Below are 17,810 nucleotides of genomic sequence, written 5' to 3'. Positions count from 1 at the left end.
GGAGGGGCAGGACCGGGTCCCCGTGTTCTGCAGAGTGTGTGGGAGGCGAGGCAGGTGGCCCGCATGGCCACGAGCAGGCCTCCGCCGCGCAGGGGAGGGCGAGATAAGGAGGCAGCTGGGGAAACGCCAGTGGGGCTGTCAGGGGAGTGCTTTTTTGTTTTTTCAAAGATGAGAGAGATTTGAGTATGTTTAATGCTGACAGCACATAACAGAAATAGGAGTTGAAGATATAAAAGAATAAAGGAAAACTGAGCAATCTAAGAAAAAGCAGGAGAGTTGGACCCAGAGCACAGCAGGTTTGCCTTGGAAAACTGGAGGGACATCTTTTCCACCAAAAAGTAGAGAAATAGGAGAGAGATAGCTACGGATCCAAGTAGGGATGCAGGTCTGGCAGCAGGGGGTATGCTGCGCCCGTCTGTCAGCTTCTCTAGAAAGATCTTGCCTTAGCCCACTGTCCCAGGGGGTGGGTGAAGCCTGTGGTTGGGCCTGGGCGCCATCCAGGCCTGAGCTGGAGGCCTCAGTTTTGGTGTTTGTAAAATGGCAAAAAAAGGTGCACCCCACAGGGTTGGGAGACGTTCAGTATGTGTTAGTGGCTTTAACATCGGGCACCCTACACTCTGTTTCCATCACAGCCACGATACCCCCGGATCGCTATGACAGTGACCAAGAGGACTTGTATTTTGCTCTTCTTGGTTTAATTCAACTGAAAACAAGCTAACCTTCTGGTCTTTCCAGCTTAGGAATGTTCCTCTTTCATCTAATAAGGTCAAGCAGATTCCAAGCCCTCCACTAACTGATCTCATGGCCCAAAAAACATTTGACATGCACATGCATAAGCACACGTGAAAGGACCAGACCCTAGCGAAGCTGACCTCTGCACCGAGCTCTCCACCTTCGTGCCGAGCACACGCTGATCGCACTGCAGTAACCTACTTTTCTGCCTTCTGAAATGGCTGTCCATCCTCCAACGTCCACCTCGAACCCTTCCTCCACAAAGCAGCACTTCCTAATCACCTCAGCATCCCCCAATCCTTCTTCTTGGGGAGCCCCACAGGGTTCTTTCCCTGTCTCGGGGTGTCGGTTCCTGGCTAGAGTACTCGGTTCCTGGCTAGAGTAGCCGTTTATACAAGGGGGAGTCCCCAGTTCACTGGGAATGAGCCACTTTTCATTCCTGACCTCTGAATGGTCATCATGAGGACAAATGCTCTGCATGTAACAGATTTGGACCTTGTTTTAGTGACACTTGCTTGGCAGGAAGGCAGGCTTGGTGGCCACAAGGACGCTGAGGTAATTCCCCAGGAAGCAGGATGTAAGCACTAAGTCGCTGAGAGTAAAGCCAGAGCCTCTGCAGACTCTCCTCCACAAAGGAGATGGTAACCTCACCCCTTCTGAGGCTAACGTGTAATTTAAGTACAGAATTTATTTATAAAGAAGCTTGCTTTGAAAGGATCTCTGCACTGTACAAATTATTATGAAATTCCTTAACTAATCTAAAGTAAAAAGTGACAGGAATTATATATATACCCCACTATCAAAAATAAATAAGCTATCAAACGCTGGACAACAGGATTTATTTAGGTTCTGGGAAGTGGGTGGGAACCTTGGCCTAGATTTCCTGTAACTCTTTGACCAGATCGCATGCCTTTGCTCTCTGGGCCACAGATGACATCTTTCCTTAAGATAGAAGCCCAGAGACTTTCTTACAGATGTGTTCTTTCTCAGAAATATTTCACATCTTTGAAGTTATGAGTGACTGAGACAATTTAAATCTAAGCAAAGTCAAGTCATTAAGACCATCTACTTCCCCAAGAAATGACTTTTACACTCTTTAATAACAGGGGCCGATGACTTTATGGTGATGTCTCTGTGAGAGCCCAGAGTTTAGCCCCCTCACCAGACTGTTTAAACAAACAAAGAGGATTATTCACATATTTCCCTTGGAAAAGCAAGGACGTGATGCAAACATGCAGCTGCTCCTGCTCTGCTACACGCTTGGCCTTGAGCATCTGCCGCCCATAGCCCGCCAGGAGCACTTCCGACCTCAATGCTGCAGCCGTCTGAAAGCACTCGCTGCTGGCCACAGGGGCCACAGTAAAACTGGGAATCCATGTGGAACAGTATGGATTTCAGCACTTTTCAAAGGCATAACTGGTCCTGCACCAGTCTAGCAACTGGCTGTGAACACGGCTAAGATGTAACTTCCCTCTAATGGGTGTTTGTGTATGGTCACGTTAGTTGCTACCAGCACAGCTGGAGGCCGAGCACCTCAGGTTTGCCTCCCTTGCTGAGTCAGGGTGACTCGAGGAAAATCCATCTTGGGGACAGCAGTGGGTGAGTGGCAGGGCAGAGGCCCCATGGTTCTGGGCATTTACAGCACTGACCGCAAAGAGAATGGGCAACTCTTGGCAGAACAAGCAGTTTTTCATCAGAAGAAAAGGAGACCAAAAAACATTTGAATGATAGGTCAAGACCGGGAGAGTTTGAATAGATTTGCGTTTATTGCCAGTACGAGCATAAACCTGTAAGGGCCCCCTTTCCAGCTACAATTTCCCTCTCTAAGGCAAGGGCAAAGCATCAAAATCAAATAATTACCTTCTCCGGCCAGATCCCCAGGTGGAAGTAGAGCCTGGCTTGAAGGAGGAGGAGCTGTACCTGGTCCGGGTACATTGCCAGATACAGGTCCAGCGAGTCCCGCAGGAGCTGGTACGACTGGTCAATGCCTTCCCTGTGGGGAGAGAAATCTTCACCTTATCCCGTGTGCTTCTAAGACTCTCCTTCGCAAGGCGCAGGTTTTAGAAATACCTTACACAAATCCCATACATTTTCTGATTCTGATACTTCCTCTCCGTTCAGCAAATAGTTACAGTGGTCTTGATAAAATCACATATACACAAGAAACGTAAATTTTGCACCTAACTTTGGTGATGGGCACTAAACTAAAATCATGTTTTCATCACATAGTCACCTCAATAACACTGTATATAATTAAAAATGAATTCTGAATAGGTGGAGCAGAGGACTTTTAGGGCAGAAACTATTCTGTGTGATACTATAACAGTTGATACATGTCATTAAATATTCATTAAAACCCTTAGAAGGCAAAACACCAAGAGTGAACCTGAATGTACGAATGGAACTAGACCTTCGTGGGTGACTAGGTGTATCAATGCAGATTCCTTGATCATAACAAATGGACCACTCTGGTGCTGGATGTTGACCTGGGGGAAGGCTGTCTGTGCGTGGAGGCAGGGATATATGGGAAATCTCTGTATTTTCTGCTCAGTTCTGCTGTGAACCTAAAACTGCCCTAAAAATAAAGTCTATTAAAAAAGAATTCTGCCATGGCAGAAAAACTACTGCTACAATGTACAACTTCCTATTTTCCCGGCAAGACAAATGTCCCTTCGACTCAGAAGCAAACTAGTGTCACACTTTTGTTTGCTTTCTTATCTAAGTGACAGAAAGGTAAAAATTACAAGACGACAAAGCACTTGGACATGAGAACATCCTGCTCCTGAAAGAGAATCTTAGCTGAACTGAGATGTTCTTGTTACTGAAAGATGCTTTTGGCATTTGTAACGAGAGCCTGCCCAAGTCCACTGCAGAGATCTCAAAGAAAACTCATTGAGCACATCTTAAATCTGGACAGCATTATGTCATGGGAAACAGCTTTTCTCTGTGGTGGGTGACAGCTGTGGATATCCCAACTGTGCCACACCTCATCCACTGCTCTGCTGGATCACTAGGAGGCTCGTTACAGAAAAGTCTCCATAAGGCCACTCAAGCCTTCAAGGTCATGCATTCTGCAGTACTGGGAAACCAAGAAACCCTTACCGCTTTCCCAGGCTTAAAAGGTTTCCCACCATGCGCTGTAGCACCTTCTTCACGTTGACCACCCCATACAGTGCGGCAGTCACATGCTGGCCGATCAAGTATTCACACTCTTTCACCGTCAGCTGCCTGCCTTTCCCAAAAGCATCAATGTAGATGTAGTCGAAGATGTCCAGGTTGGCCCTGTACCAAGAACACATGGAGTTGGCCAAATCTCAGTTCAGAGCTGAGCAAGTCAATACTTAAACCCCCCTCCTAATAAGTAGCTCAAATCAGAGACTGAATGTTAAGACAGTAGCATTTCTCCTTAAAATAACAAGGCCTTTATCCAAAGTTGAAAATCTGACCCTTTTATGGGCTCTGTTAAGACTGCAGGACACTGATATTTAAGATGAAGAGTACTGATGTATGCCACCTAATATGTATAGTTTTTCGGGGAGATTAATCCTAAAACCCATCGCCAGGAATCCCTGTCAGAAGTTCCACTGCCCCGACGTACAGACCAGCAGTAGTTAATGTCTGTGGATCCTGGGCCCCTTGGGACTATGCTGAAAGTTGTGGCTCCAGGAGTATTCTGCCCTCAGTTCTGCAGACACTCAGGTGGTCACAGACCTGCTGAGCCCTCCCATGGCCTCAGGCTGGGCACGTGCTCGGGACCACAGAGAGCTATGTCCAGGACTCAACCCCACCGCTCCTCCCGTGGAGCTGCTCTCCGTGAGCTGTGCTCTTGCACACGTGCTGGCCCGTGCTGAGCAGAACGGTGGGAGGCAGGCACTATCATGTGGGCTCTATGAGGACCCTGAGACATTTAGGTGGGTCTTTGTATTTTTTCCCTTGAGCAACTGTTTCAGATTTCTTTCTTGAGCCACATTAACAGCCCTCCTTTGGCAAGACATTTGTCAATGTTACAGAAACAAGGAATGCTCTTCATCTCTTTTTATAAGTCTAGGAGAACCACACATATGCACACACAAATTTATGGGCAAAAATATGAGCAAATCAAATGCAGCAATGTATTTAAAAGAATCCATATGATTAAGTTAGATGTGCCCCAAGAATGAAGAGAGTTGAACATTAAAAAATCTATTTCAAGCACATTCAGACTGAAAAAGAAAAACCATATGATCCTACCAGTAGACACAAAAACGAAAGTTTAGAAAAAAGATCTACTGCCTATTATTAATACAACTCTTAGCAAAATAGGAATTTAGAAGGCAGCTTTGATAATCCTAATGAAGTTACTGTCCCCAAACATCATGCCTGAGGTGAAATTGCACAAGGGTTCCATTTACAGTCATACTCAAGGCAAAGGGCGTGTGATCATTGATTGTTTCTGTCCAACCTGACCTTAGAGGACCGAGCCAGCAGGATAAGATAAGCAAAAGAAACAAAGCATATCAAGGCTAGAAAGAAAAGAAACAAAACTGTCACTATTCACAGACAATGACTGTCCACAGAGAAAAGCCGAGACCTGACAAATTATTAGCCCTCAATCATTCATTCAACAAAGGCGCCGATTACCAGAGCTGCATCTCAATTTCAACCACGTCCCTGTACCATGTCAATCTAAGGAAGTGTCATTTAAAAAATTTACCACGTACATAGCAACAAAAATTGAAGGTACAAAGAACAAGTCTCACAAGATGTCAAAGGGCTTGATGAAGAAAATGGTAAGATCTTTTTAAGGACATTAAGGACGACCTAAATGTGTGGGAGATACGATCACAGACAGGAGGACTCAGAGTGGAACACCGGCCACAGTCCGCATATTAATCGATGGAGCCAATCCAAGTAGGCACTGGTGCCAATCAATATCCACACGGGGGTTGAAAAACCCAGTAAACTGATTCTAAATCTTTATTAGAGCAACAGGCCGAGATGACCGGAAGAACTCAGTGAGGTCTCACCTACCAGGTATGAGGACTAATGAAAGAGGTGCAGTGAATGACCATGTGGTCCTGGTGCGGGCACAGGTAGGCAAGGAGGGTGCAGAGAAAGGGCGGGCCTGCTTGCCTTGCCCCGCTCCGCCCCCTCTTCCCCACCTTCCCCTGAGGGTCCAGCCCAGCCCTGATGGGTCTCAGTGTTAACACTGAGGGTGCTGGCAAGTTATTTCACTGCCCATTTGCACTGTTTGCCGTAGCTGAAGGAGGAGTAATAACAATAAATTACTGTGGTAAATAATGTAGTAATTGGTGTTTTAGATGCTCTGTATTATGCAGAAATCCGTGGTGGGTTATTATATAAGCATTTAAGAATATTTTAGAGATATTTGGGGAAATCAGTTGGGTGTTTCAGGGAATGGAAATGGGCTGAAAACTCTTTTTTCCCCATAATAATGGAAAATGGGTGCCTGCTAGCCAAAAAAGAAACCAGCAGAAACGTTTTTAGGAACAGATTATATTTGGAAAAAAGGGAAAAACTATACATTTATTTAAGGAAAAGTACATATGTAAGAAACTATAAACATCTGCATCAAAACAACAAATACTTTCAAACTAATTGGTGGCTGCCTCCGGAGAGGAGAGGAGGGAGAAAGGGTAAGAATGCCCAGGAAGCTCCAACTACCTCCGTTTTCTTCCTTAAATTAGGAAACAGAAATAGAGACCAGTTACACTTTTCCATGTATGTGTCAGAAACTGCTGGGTGTGCAAAGCCCTGGGTCATCTCATTCAGTCCTCCAAGATGCTTAATGAAAAACTGTAGCCCCGTATTACAGAGGAAGAAACTGAGGCTCAGGAAGCCAAGGTTTGAACCCAGCCTGACTTCAACTCTCAGGCACTTTCTATTATACTGCTCATCACTTCACCAAAGGATATCGCAACTAGTCATTAGGAAGTAGTGTCAAAGAACAGGATATAATTAAACAACTTCGATTCTTTTCCCTTGAAATGGCACATTTAGTGAGAAGATATTCTACTTATTTGATGAACTATTTCTTGCAGGGAAGTTAGACTAGAGCTGAAAAGGAGCTTTATGCCCAATAGAGCACCAGGTTTAAAAGAAAGGAAAGAATCTCATAAACCTGGTCTACAGACTGCGTTTCAGGCACCAACCTCGCCCAAAAGGAGTGACATGAGATAGGAACGCTGAATATTTGCTTTGCACATCAATGAAGGACTTGGCTAATCTGTTCCCTCTCCCTGCCTCTCCGGCGGGGAAGGAGGGGAGGTCTTATGGAAGACTGGAAAGTAAGTTTCTGTAAGAACTCTTTGATCTGATCTGCTTTGGAACAAAGAGACTTTGAGGTCCACATAAGCCCTTGAACCTCTAGTCCTATTCTTTAAAGTTCAACTTCTTGCTTTGAGATAACTGTGTTCACACGCAGTTGTTAGAACAAATAGAGAGATTCAGAGAGCCCATCTCCCACTGGATTACTGACATGGATACAGTCAAGAAACGAAACAGTCTCATCACAGCCCTAGCCCTCTTTTAACCAGCTTCGGCTTTGTGTCATAGATGGCTCACCCTTCTGCGCCTTGGCACCACCTCAGTAAGAAGTGACTTGGGAAGTTGACAGGCTCCAGTGGGACCCCCAGCTGCCGGGCAATGGTCATGTAGAGCAGGGACATGCTGATTGGGATCCCCGTTCTGCGGATCAGAACCTGGAGGAGAAAAAACGCTTAAGCTCACTAGAAATGAACCACGTATTCTCACTCCTTTGGTACACATTTTTATTAGGCACCTACTGTATGTGTATCAGGCACGAGGCTAGGTTCTGAGGCTTAAGTGGATGAGTATGTTATTTATTGAGACCAGGGGTCTGCAAACAGTCCATGGGCAGAACCTGGCCCACCGCCTTTCTGTACAGCCCGTGTAAGAAGACTTTTAACATTTTTTTAATGTTAAAAAATGGTGAGAAAAAAACTATTTCGTGACACATGAAAATTATATGAAATTCAAATTTCCACATCTATACAAAGTTTCATAGGCACGCAGCCAGTCACTTGTTTTTGCATTGTCTGTGCCTCCTTTCCAGTTGCTAGGGCAGAACTGAGCAGGTAGGAAACGGGGTGGTTTCCTGCCAGGCCCTTTACAGAAAGAGCCTGTAGACCTGTGACTTGAGCCCTTATCTTTCTTCCAGAAGGAATTTAAGGCAGCTTTAAGGAAAGTGTGCAAGACAGGAAAAAAGAAAATATAAATAGCACATAGAGCAACAGAATAGATATGAAAAGAGAGCCAAGCAAATAAAAAAGAAACATCCATGACGCAGCTGCCCACAGACTTCCTCCAACCTCGCCACAGGCCAGGGCAGAAGGAAAGACAGGAGTAGCTTCAGAGCTTAGTGTTCACAAGATACAAACTGCCACAGAAATACCTACTTCTGGCCAGGCACTCATCTCGAAAGTTTTCAGACAGAGGATACTTTTGATGAAACAAAAAATCGATAGCGATATTCTTATAGTAGAGGCAAAAGGAGTTTTATAAGCACTGAGTGATGAAAACTATATAGCCCTTGCCCTCAAAAACTGTACAATTTATCAGAGATGAGCTTAATGATTATTCTTTAATATACCCATATTTACCTGGTGCATATACAGGTTTAGGGCATTATAGTAGTCCATTCGGTTCCCCTTGAACTTCAGCTGGTCATACAGGACGTAGTTCATGGCATCCAGCACCTGGCTCTGGAGTTCTATTTCCATTACCATGGAGGACTCACCTGAAACACAGAGATCTACTCAGGACACAAGCACAACCTGTAACATGTAGACACTGGCCAGGTCCTAACAATATCCGTTAGGTGTTAGGGTGAGGAAGACAGTATGTATTTAAAGCCTTTTACGTTATCCAAGTGAACGTGTGGTTGTGTCAAGGGCTTTTTTGTGACACAATGGGGAACATACTGTAGAACTTCCAAGGAACAAACCACTCTAGGTGCCTGTCCTTGTGCACAGAGCAGACCCAAAGCAATTCCGCACCTGCCTTGAAGGCCAAGCTGGGGTGGCGGCTGTTGATGCCCCGGAGGGTCTTGCGCACGAGCTCCACGATGCTGCCGATCTGGGCCTGGATGTCTTTGAGGGTGATTTCCGACAGAGGATTGCAGTACTGGTCGATAAACACGGCACCTGAACGCCAACAAGAATTACTGAATAAACTCCTATTCTGAATTATTAAACAAGCTCCTATGAGTTTGTCATTTACCCCAGATGCCTGGGGCCACAGCTCTCGACAACATCCCACCAGATAAGCTTCCTAGATTTCAGGCCTGGCTGCTAAGACACTGAAAAAGAGCAAGAAACATCCTCGTAGCAAAGGAGCTTACACGTCACTATGTTGTTGTTTTAAATAAATGAAACTTCTCTCAGAGGTCGTGGACTCAAAAACCTGTGTGATACATGGCATGTTTCCAGATTCTATTATAGCGAGAAATAAATGCTATAAAGATCTTTCAAGCTACTTCTCTCTTCCTCTAATTCCCTTCCAGCTTAAAATCCAGCAACTCTGAAAATGCAGTGTTGTAAGACAGTTCTTTAACTTAAAAAAAAAAAAATAGCTGAAATTGCACCTAAGGTGGGCCAGTAAATGGACTTTGGAGATAACCGTACTTTTGAATTAGGTGACCAGTTACATGCAGGGACGCTGCAGCTAAAAAGCTGTACAAAGTAAACTGTAGACATTGTCTCCTGAAAATCCCCTCTTCACTGCCTTCAGCAATTTTTAACCAGAGACGGATGGGCTACCTTGATCATTATGCTGTAGGACATTTTGAGTTGGGAAGCCCGTCATTTTAAATTCAAGCGGCCTCAAACCAGCTCAGAATCTTGACCCCCTACCCATACCCTAAGGAGCTGAAAGCAGGTGATGGGCCTCAAGAGACCTGGTCCCTAGTCCCAGTTTTGCCACTAGCCGGGGTTTGGCTCCAGGGAGTCCTTGGGACCGACCTGCATGTAGAAGGAATTTCTCTTGAACTTCACAACACATTCCATCCTAACTCAACAATCCCTAAACTGCAACAGGCATCAGGTTATCTGGTCAGTCATCAAGGACCAAATCCCTGAGCCTACTTCCATTCACCCAACCAAAACCTCCATGGCTACCCAATGCCTCCAGCACTGATTAGGATGGGAAGCTTGAAAAAGGCATATTACTTTATAATAGAAAGATGAAAAAGTAATCAGTCTCATAAATAAGCTAGGATGCCTCTCAGCTTTAGTATGCCCATGAGAAGATTCCAGGGTGGCAAGGATCTTTCAATAAACAGCAGTAGACTTTCATTTCGTTTCGGATGACAGAAGACATTCATACGATCAAGAGTCTGCACCGGGCACTGTGGAGTAGACAGTGATCATAGCATAGGGGCAAGAACGCAAGAAAACCAGTGCCTACTTGGAGAAACGACTTGTACACGCATGAGACAGAAATGATGTCACAGAATTAAGTCGTCGACCCTCCCATGTTAGTTCTGAGGTGAGTCAAATCTGTGTTGCAGTAGCCAGAGAACCTCAACGGAGGTGAAACCTGAACGTGTGGAGGGCGAGTAGGGTTTAAGAGGGACTTCGAAGGAAAAGGGATACCATGAACGAAGATGTGAAGCCGGGGCACCTGTAGGGTGCCAGTGAGGGTGATGGACTGGCTGGAGCAAATGGGACACTCTGGAGAGCTTGGAGTAGGGGAAGGACTGGATTACGGAGGGCACTGAAAAGCAGGCAGAGATGGAATGAGAAACAGATCAGCCGGCACGTTGCTGGCTCATGTGCCCGGCAAGGGCCGGCTTTCGGGCTGGGCTGCACCGCTGCGGCGGCTGACTTAGGGCGGGAGGGGTGACGCTCCTGAATGCAAGCATTAGAGAGCTGCTGCTGGGAGAGGCGGTGAGAGCCGGTGCGAGGGCAGCCAGAGCATGGAGCTGTGACTGTGAGACACACCAGAGGGGAGAGCACGAACTGGGCAAACCCCGGGGAACGGGGAATGTATGTATTTCATAACCACAGCTTCTGGGAGCGTTTGCGTAAGGTGCTAGGAATTTAAAATGGTTTGAAAAAAATACAATCACATTTTGTTCTTGTTCAAGTTGGTAGGGACAGAAAGTTACTGCCTCCACCGCTCCTTCCACTCGCCTTCTTTCTCTCTCCTCACTTCTCCTGAGGGCCAGGCAGACTCACTGACGCACAAGAACATTTTCTCCTCATTAAACTCTAACCAGAGGTTAAGGATTTGCTCCAGGTCACGTGGAGACAGAAGTGGACCGACTGACTTCTGATTTGAAAGCGATGCTTCAAAGCTTAGGAAAAGAGGGAGTTAATCTTATTAGCTGAAATATCAGCCTCTCGTGCTATGAACCTACGGTGCATCTTGATAAAACACTGTCTCTTCAGCTGATGGCTAAAGGTTTTGAAAAAGCTTTAGCTCTACATTTACTAGTGTTGCCCGCCTACATGACCAGACCATACACTCCAACCTCCGGAAGCCCATGTGGCATTGCCGACTGTTCCACTGCCTGTTCATCAGTTTCCAGTCCTGCTCCAAAGGCAACTTAGCTGCCCACGGAAACGGCATCGTTAAAGCCTCACCTTCAAGATACGATTCATAGTCATCCGAATGCTGAAGAAAAGCCTTAAGATTGTTTAAAATTTTCTGTTGTCGTAGGTAGTAAAGGATTTTTTTTGCATAGTACTTCCAGGTCAAAGCTTTCCTGGAACAAACAAACAATAAGGTGATAAGAATTAGATACTAAAACTTTCAGTGATTAATTTTTATTTCACACTAAGCATACCATGTAAAGAGTCTACTTAACAGGACAGCTACAACTGGCTCACGATCATATAGTGCCTATTATCATGGGAGCAGACAATACAATTTTGGACTGTGCATTTGTAATGTAACATGAAATCAGTCATGGCTGAAATCCAAGAAAACAGTTATCTGTTCGGCTTCAGAGTTACTAAAAGGAAATGAAGGAGAAACCTGAAAAGTGAGGGGAACCAGGTGGGTCCCAGGAGAGAGGGGTGAGGTATCTCGAATCCTTTGCTGGCCCCTCTGCACCTGGCAGAGGGAGCTCAGGCCTTGGGCTGCTGCTTTCCTCCTACGCTCAAGGCCAAGGTGATCTCACCCAGTCTCATGGTTTCAAATATTATCTACACAGACAGCCCCAAGTTTACTTTCCAGAAGATTTCGTCCCTGCATGCCAGACCTATACATCCAACTGCTACTCCATGTCCCCCCTTAGGGATCTGGTGAGCCCCTAACGCTGTTCCGCTCCCGGAGTCCTCCTCATCTCAGATAAAGGCACCTCCATTGTTCCAGTTCGGCGCCAAACCTTGAGTCATCTTGACTCCTGGCTTTCTCTCACTAGCCACATTCAACCCATCCGCCAACACTATCAGGAACGGGAACACATCTCACTAACTCACCTAAGCCACCATCCCCTTTTGTCTGTATCACGTGGCATCCTCCTCACTGAGCGTCCTGCTTTGAGCCTTGACCCTCAGTGTATGCTCAACACAGTAGCCAGAGTGATGCACTGAACACATCGAATCACAGTGCACACACTCTCCCCCAAACTCTCCATGGTTTCCACCTTGCTCACAGTAGCAGTCCAAGCCCTAATGATGACATAAAGAATCCTTTAAACTCTCACCCCACTACCTCTCTGACCTGTTACCACCACTGCCCCCCTTGGTCAGCAGTCACCAGCATGCTGGCTCCCTGCTCTTTCTTATGTTTTTTAAACAGCTGCATTATATCCACATACAATACTGACTACCCTACTAACTGTCATTAGGATTTAATTCTGCAAGTAAATACATATTTTTAAAAGTAAATACATATTTAATCTCTCAGATTATTTGGTTGTTTAAAGTTCATTTTCTAGCACATTTCTCGGGAGAGCTCAAAAGCCCGCAAGTTCCTGCAAGTTGGTAAGTTTGTCTGCAGCCTTTACACTTGGAAGTCAGTTTGGCTGGATATAAAAATCCTTGGCTGACATTTTTGATCCTTGAGTATCTTAAGTATGCTACTCTTCCTCTGGCACTGAGCACTGCTGTTGAAAAGGCTGACAATATTCTTATTTTCTTTTCCTTAGAGATGACTTAGTTTATTTATTTATTTTTGCTTGGATGACCAAAGGACATTTCTGTCTTTAATATCATATGTCTCAGTGTTGGTCATACTAAGTCAATTTTCTCAGTTACTGTGTACCCTTTTAATATGTTGTTTCAAATCTTTACTGCAGGATGCACTCTTTTAAAAGACCATGTAGAACACCATAAATGCAAATTGTTTTCAAATATCCAGGGATTGGTGCTTTAGCATTTACAGAAACTACCTCTTTCCTGTGTTTTCCATAACCAACAACAAGCATTTGCCAGGAATAAATACAAGTAGGGTCCTTCATGAAAACTGGCATCCCAAAGTATTTATAAATGAGACACTGTCCCTTGTTATCACAAAATGATCCTGTTTTAAGCTCAAAATGTGTATGTCAGGTCAAGAGGTAACAAATTTATGATATTTATTTCTAAAAAGACTGTAATAATGCTGTGCACATTCAGTCTTTCCCCCCCCCATCTGATAAGTGAAAAACAACAGCCCTGGCTGGTTTTGCTCACTGGTTAGAGCGTCGGCCTGCAGGCTAGAGTCCTGGGTTTGATTCCAGCCAAGGGGATGTACCTCAGTTGCTGACTAGATCCCTGGCCCTGGTCAGGGGGCACGTGCAGGAGGCAATCAATCTAAGTGTCTCTCTCACATCAGTGTTTCTCTCCACCCCCTTCCACTCTCTCTAAAAAGCAATGGAAAAAATATCCTCGGGTGAGGATTAAAAAAAAAAGCAATATTTCACTATTCTTAGACATTTCTCTGAAGAGTGAATGTAAAGGTCTTTTTACATAATCCCCAGCCATTTAGATTTGCTCCTCTGTAAATGTCATCCTCCTATTCATTTTTCAATTTCTTCTTAGAAAATTTAAGAATTCTATTGACTTTATGGTTTCTTTGGTCGTCCAAAAGTTTATTTTTTTCAGTTGCAAACCATTGGTCCATATTCTTTTATTGTGTCTGCATCATTAGTCTTGGTTAAGGAGGTTTCCCTGGGTTTTACATAACACCTCCCATTTTCTTGAAGGATTTCTATTGTGATAAAATTTAAGTTGTTTAATCTTGGAATTTAGTTTTTATATATGATGCAAATTTTACTTCCAGATGGATGGTCACTTATGTCTAAAAGCATTCATTAAATAGTCCATCTTTTTCCCTCTGAGTTTAAATATATCATTTTATGCTAGGATATGTTTCTGAATTATCCTTTGCCATGGAAGTGGCTACTGATTTTTACTTAAACATTGTATTGTTTTCATTACAGGTAGCTTTATAATATGTTCTAATATCTTGTGATGCAAGTTTCCCATTGTGATTATTTAAAAATTATGGGGTTTTATTGCTCTTGTGAATTTATTCTTGTGTGACAGTATTATCCAATTAAAACACACACAAAAACTCTGCCCTCCCAAAACTCTTGTTGGATCCTAATTGAAATGACAATAGATTTATGTATTAATTTGGGAAGAACTGACTTTTTTTTGTGATGGTAAGTCTTCCCATTCAAGAGCATGCTCTTATTTTATGTTTTTCAACAGCATTCTATAGTCTGACCTAGGCAACCCACTCTCAGGAATCTTTTACTGAGAAGTGAAACCACAGAAATATCAGTCTCCACAGTAACACAAAAATGGAGAAGTGGTTACCCATCAATAGGGAGATGGTTAGATTATGGTATACACTACAAAACAGCACGTAGCCATTAAAAAAAGTGAGTTAGATTTTTTTTACCAGTTGATTAGGATCAATTTCAATAAGGTAATGTTGAATGAGAAAAAAAGATATAGAAAAGTACCTATTTTATGATTATAATTTTGTGAAATAATGATTCCCCTCGAACCCCATATATACCAGTGCATCTCAGCATGGAAGAATACAAGCTAGTGTGTCATCATCAATTACAGGGGTGAGGGCAGGGGAAAGCCAATACAAATGGGGGAGGGAGAAAGGGAAAACCAGCATAAATAAAAAAAAAAAAAGTCTGTACTGAAGATCGTATCAAAACTAAACAATAAACTCAGTATGTATGCGAGTACATTTATATATGTAGAAGTGTATGTCTATATATGTAAAAAAGACAGGTCAGCTTTTATTTTTAAGGCTACACAGTACTGACTATTAGATCATAACTTTAATTCATTTATAGATAAGCCAAAATAGAAATGGAAAAATGACCTCTGGATCTGAACTCATCCAAGGCCTAGAATAGTGACACATCTTACCTCTTCCCTACAGTTGTTTCACTGATAGATATTTCTCTCTCCTAACACCCCTTAAAAACAGCAAGAAAAATACCTTAATGCCCTGCTTGTGAGATACTGCACAACGACCTCTCTTAAGGAAGAGGCGAAGCTAACAGTCTTGTATCACCAGTCAAGTTTCCAGAACTCACAGGTAACTTAGGCTGGAAGCCAAGTTACCTTTCAGGCAAACTGGTAGTTAACCCTCACAGGGAAAACTATGAGTCATAAAAAATTTTAAGCAACAACCAGGAGATAATGGAATCTTCTTGATCAGGAGATAAAAGAAAGGCTCAAGCAAATATCTATAATGTGCACGGCCAAAGCAAGATTAGTTCTTACCCAGATTCAAAAATTGTAAAAAAACCCACATTAAATTAAGACATGCCTAAGAAATTATTTAATAAATATTCAATGCATAACACGCAAATGTGCTGGTGGTAGGAGGACAGGTGATAACAAAGGAAGGATAATGTATAATACCTAAATGACATAAAAAATACAAGTGCCCAAAGCACAGTATTTGACCCGCAGTAGGACTAAATATATGCTAATTCTCTTTTTTCTTTCCAAAAGGATTTTTTGCATCGTTTCTTTAAATATCAATTGTCTTGGTATACTTACGTTATATGCACAGAATTTTTCAAAGATGGGAACTGTAGCAACACATAAGATATCTGGAAACTTGTCTATGGTTCAGCCACATACAAACTACAGCAACTAATTCTGGGGTTATTATGAAAACAGACAGACTAACAAAAACATCCCCGCTATAACTATGGCTTACCTTCCTTCCATATTCAGGATACACACCAGTTCATCCTCAAAAAATATCTCTGGCCCCTCAAGATTCTCAATATCACTAAAACCGTTACAGGGGACCTACGAAGAAGACATACACAAACAGGCTCAATAACAAGTAATAATGTCGTTGTCACTCTCGCACACAAATCTGAATTGCAAAGAAAGACGGTCACTTTCATGGAAGTGGTAACAGCTATCCCACACTATCCTGCACCACCTTCCAAGGGTGGGAAGAAAATTGCAAAGTAACGATGATTTGTTCTGATCTTGTTAGTTAATTATATTTTCATAGACTGAAATTTCTGACACTGATAACTCAAGAATTCTAATGTGAAGAAAAACAGCTCTGCAACAAGCACTGAGAAATACAAAATCAAATTCACAATAACTATTTCACACAGTCTATGCTGCACTCAACTAGGAGGGAAGGGCCAGAGAGAGAAGTCCAGTGCTCTGGGCTACTCAGGCCACTGGACATGTTTCCTCCTCTGTAAACCGAGGCAGTGGTGCCAATGAACTTAAATAACCCCTCAGTCTAAAATTCTACTACTTCTCCCACTTTTCTTTTTGAAGGTAGCCAGGAAATTTCATGTTGACCTGTGTGCATGGGGAGAACACAGGAATACGAGGGTCCTGAGCCCAAGTCATCACCCACCCACAGGTGAATCTTAAGTATATGTTTGCTATGCTCAAAGTCCTCCACACACTTCTAATTCAGCAGTAGCACAGGGAAAGCGGGAGCTAAGGAAAAAGCACAACAGTTCATCATCATTAGACAAAGGCACAGGCTGTTAAAAATGCACGCAAAACCAGTCGGACTAGCAGAGGTTGCACACTAGTAGCCCATGACTTAGCACACCAAATACATCTAGCACCCAAATCTACCTGTGTGCAAACACATTTACACCAGCACTTAAAATCTGTGATTATTAGTGCCTTTAGGCAGGGCATGGCTTATTCAAAATGAAACATGAGTTCTGTCCATTCTAACAGTAACAATCATTTATTTATAGAAGTGAATTACACTAGGGAATATCCAGTTTTAGTCTCCATAGGACAATAAGTTCAGATTTGTCCAAAGTTCAATATTTTGAGCTTTCCCTTTCAAAAAACTTGAAGAGCTTCGAAAACATTTCAAAGGTATGAACTCCATTAAGTAACAGTAATTAAAATTAGAAAACAGGAATGAATCTGCAGGAAACCAGGACAGTAAAATAAATCAGACTGGCTGTATTTCTAGCCCCCCCCCCCCCACCAGAAATAAATTTAAAATATTACTGTGGACTATTTCCCAGTGTTACAAAAAGTTAAGAGTTGGAACCTGGTACAGAAACTTCTATGGACACTTTGTGGAAGGAAAAACAAAAACAAAAACAAAGACTATGCATTTCAGCAATATTTAAAAGAAAACTTCTCAGAGATAATGAATGCAAGGGAAATTTTCTTGCGGCAGTAATAATTCCTATTTACAGATAGCTTTTAATCCTGTTAGCTTAACAAATAATCAGTTCACTGCTGGTTAGACCCTGCTGAGCCAGAGAGAAGAAACATATTCATTTCTTCAACCCTTTTGGGAAAACAACTTGGGTGCAATGTGTTGTGTTCGATCTTTGACGATTCCCCGAAAATCACGTGAAGGTTGCAAAAAAATACGGTTAACCCACTTGTAGAGAAATCACGCCGATGGGAATTCCCTCTACATTGTGCTGCTGGTCCCTCCCTCCCTCTCCACCCCCATTCTGTCTGGGGCTTTAGAAAAGTAAAGCTGGCAGGGACAAATGGCTCCGTCCGTGTTGGTGGATGGGAGGAATAGGACACAAGGACTCTTGCAGCCTTCTAAGTGAGTAAGGGATTGTGAGCGCATTGAAAAAAAGACATATAAAAAATATAAAAAAAATAAAAAAG

At 43.2% G+C, this 17,810-nt stretch overlaps 1 protein-coding gene across 2 annotated transcripts in view; it reads right to left on the bottom strand.

Annotated features, from left to right (window-relative positions):
* Nucleotides 1–17,810, bottom strand: part of FBXO21 (F-box protein 21) — a 33,103-nt gene that overhangs the window by 13,806 nt on the left and 1,487 nt on the right. For both annotated transcript variants that reach the window (XM_081123560.1, XM_081123559.1), the window contains exons 3-9: nucleotides 15,889–15,983; nucleotides 11,340–11,461; nucleotides 8,751–8,897; nucleotides 8,355–8,491; nucleotides 7,297–7,433; nucleotides 3,835–4,014; nucleotides 2,593–2,725 (exon numbers count right to left, since the gene is read on the bottom strand). In XM_081123560.1, coding sequence (XP_080979686.1) covers nucleotides 2,593–2,725; nucleotides 3,835–4,014; nucleotides 7,297–7,433; nucleotides 8,355–8,491; nucleotides 8,751–8,897; nucleotides 11,340–11,461; nucleotides 15,889–15,983 — 951 coding nt within the window. The remainder of the gene's footprint in view (nucleotides 1–2,592; nucleotides 2,726–3,834; nucleotides 4,015–7,296; nucleotides 7,434–8,354; nucleotides 8,492–8,750; nucleotides 8,898–11,339; nucleotides 11,462–15,888; nucleotides 15,984–17,810) is intronic.

The sequence above is a fragment of the Miniopterus schreibersii genome (genome assembly GCF_964146895.1).
Source record: "Miniopterus schreibersii genome assembly, chromosome: 20".
NCBI lineage: Eukaryota > Metazoa > Chordata > Mammalia > Chiroptera > Miniopteridae > Miniopterus > Miniopterus schreibersii.
This window is presented reverse-complemented; position numbering and strand designations above follow the sequence as displayed.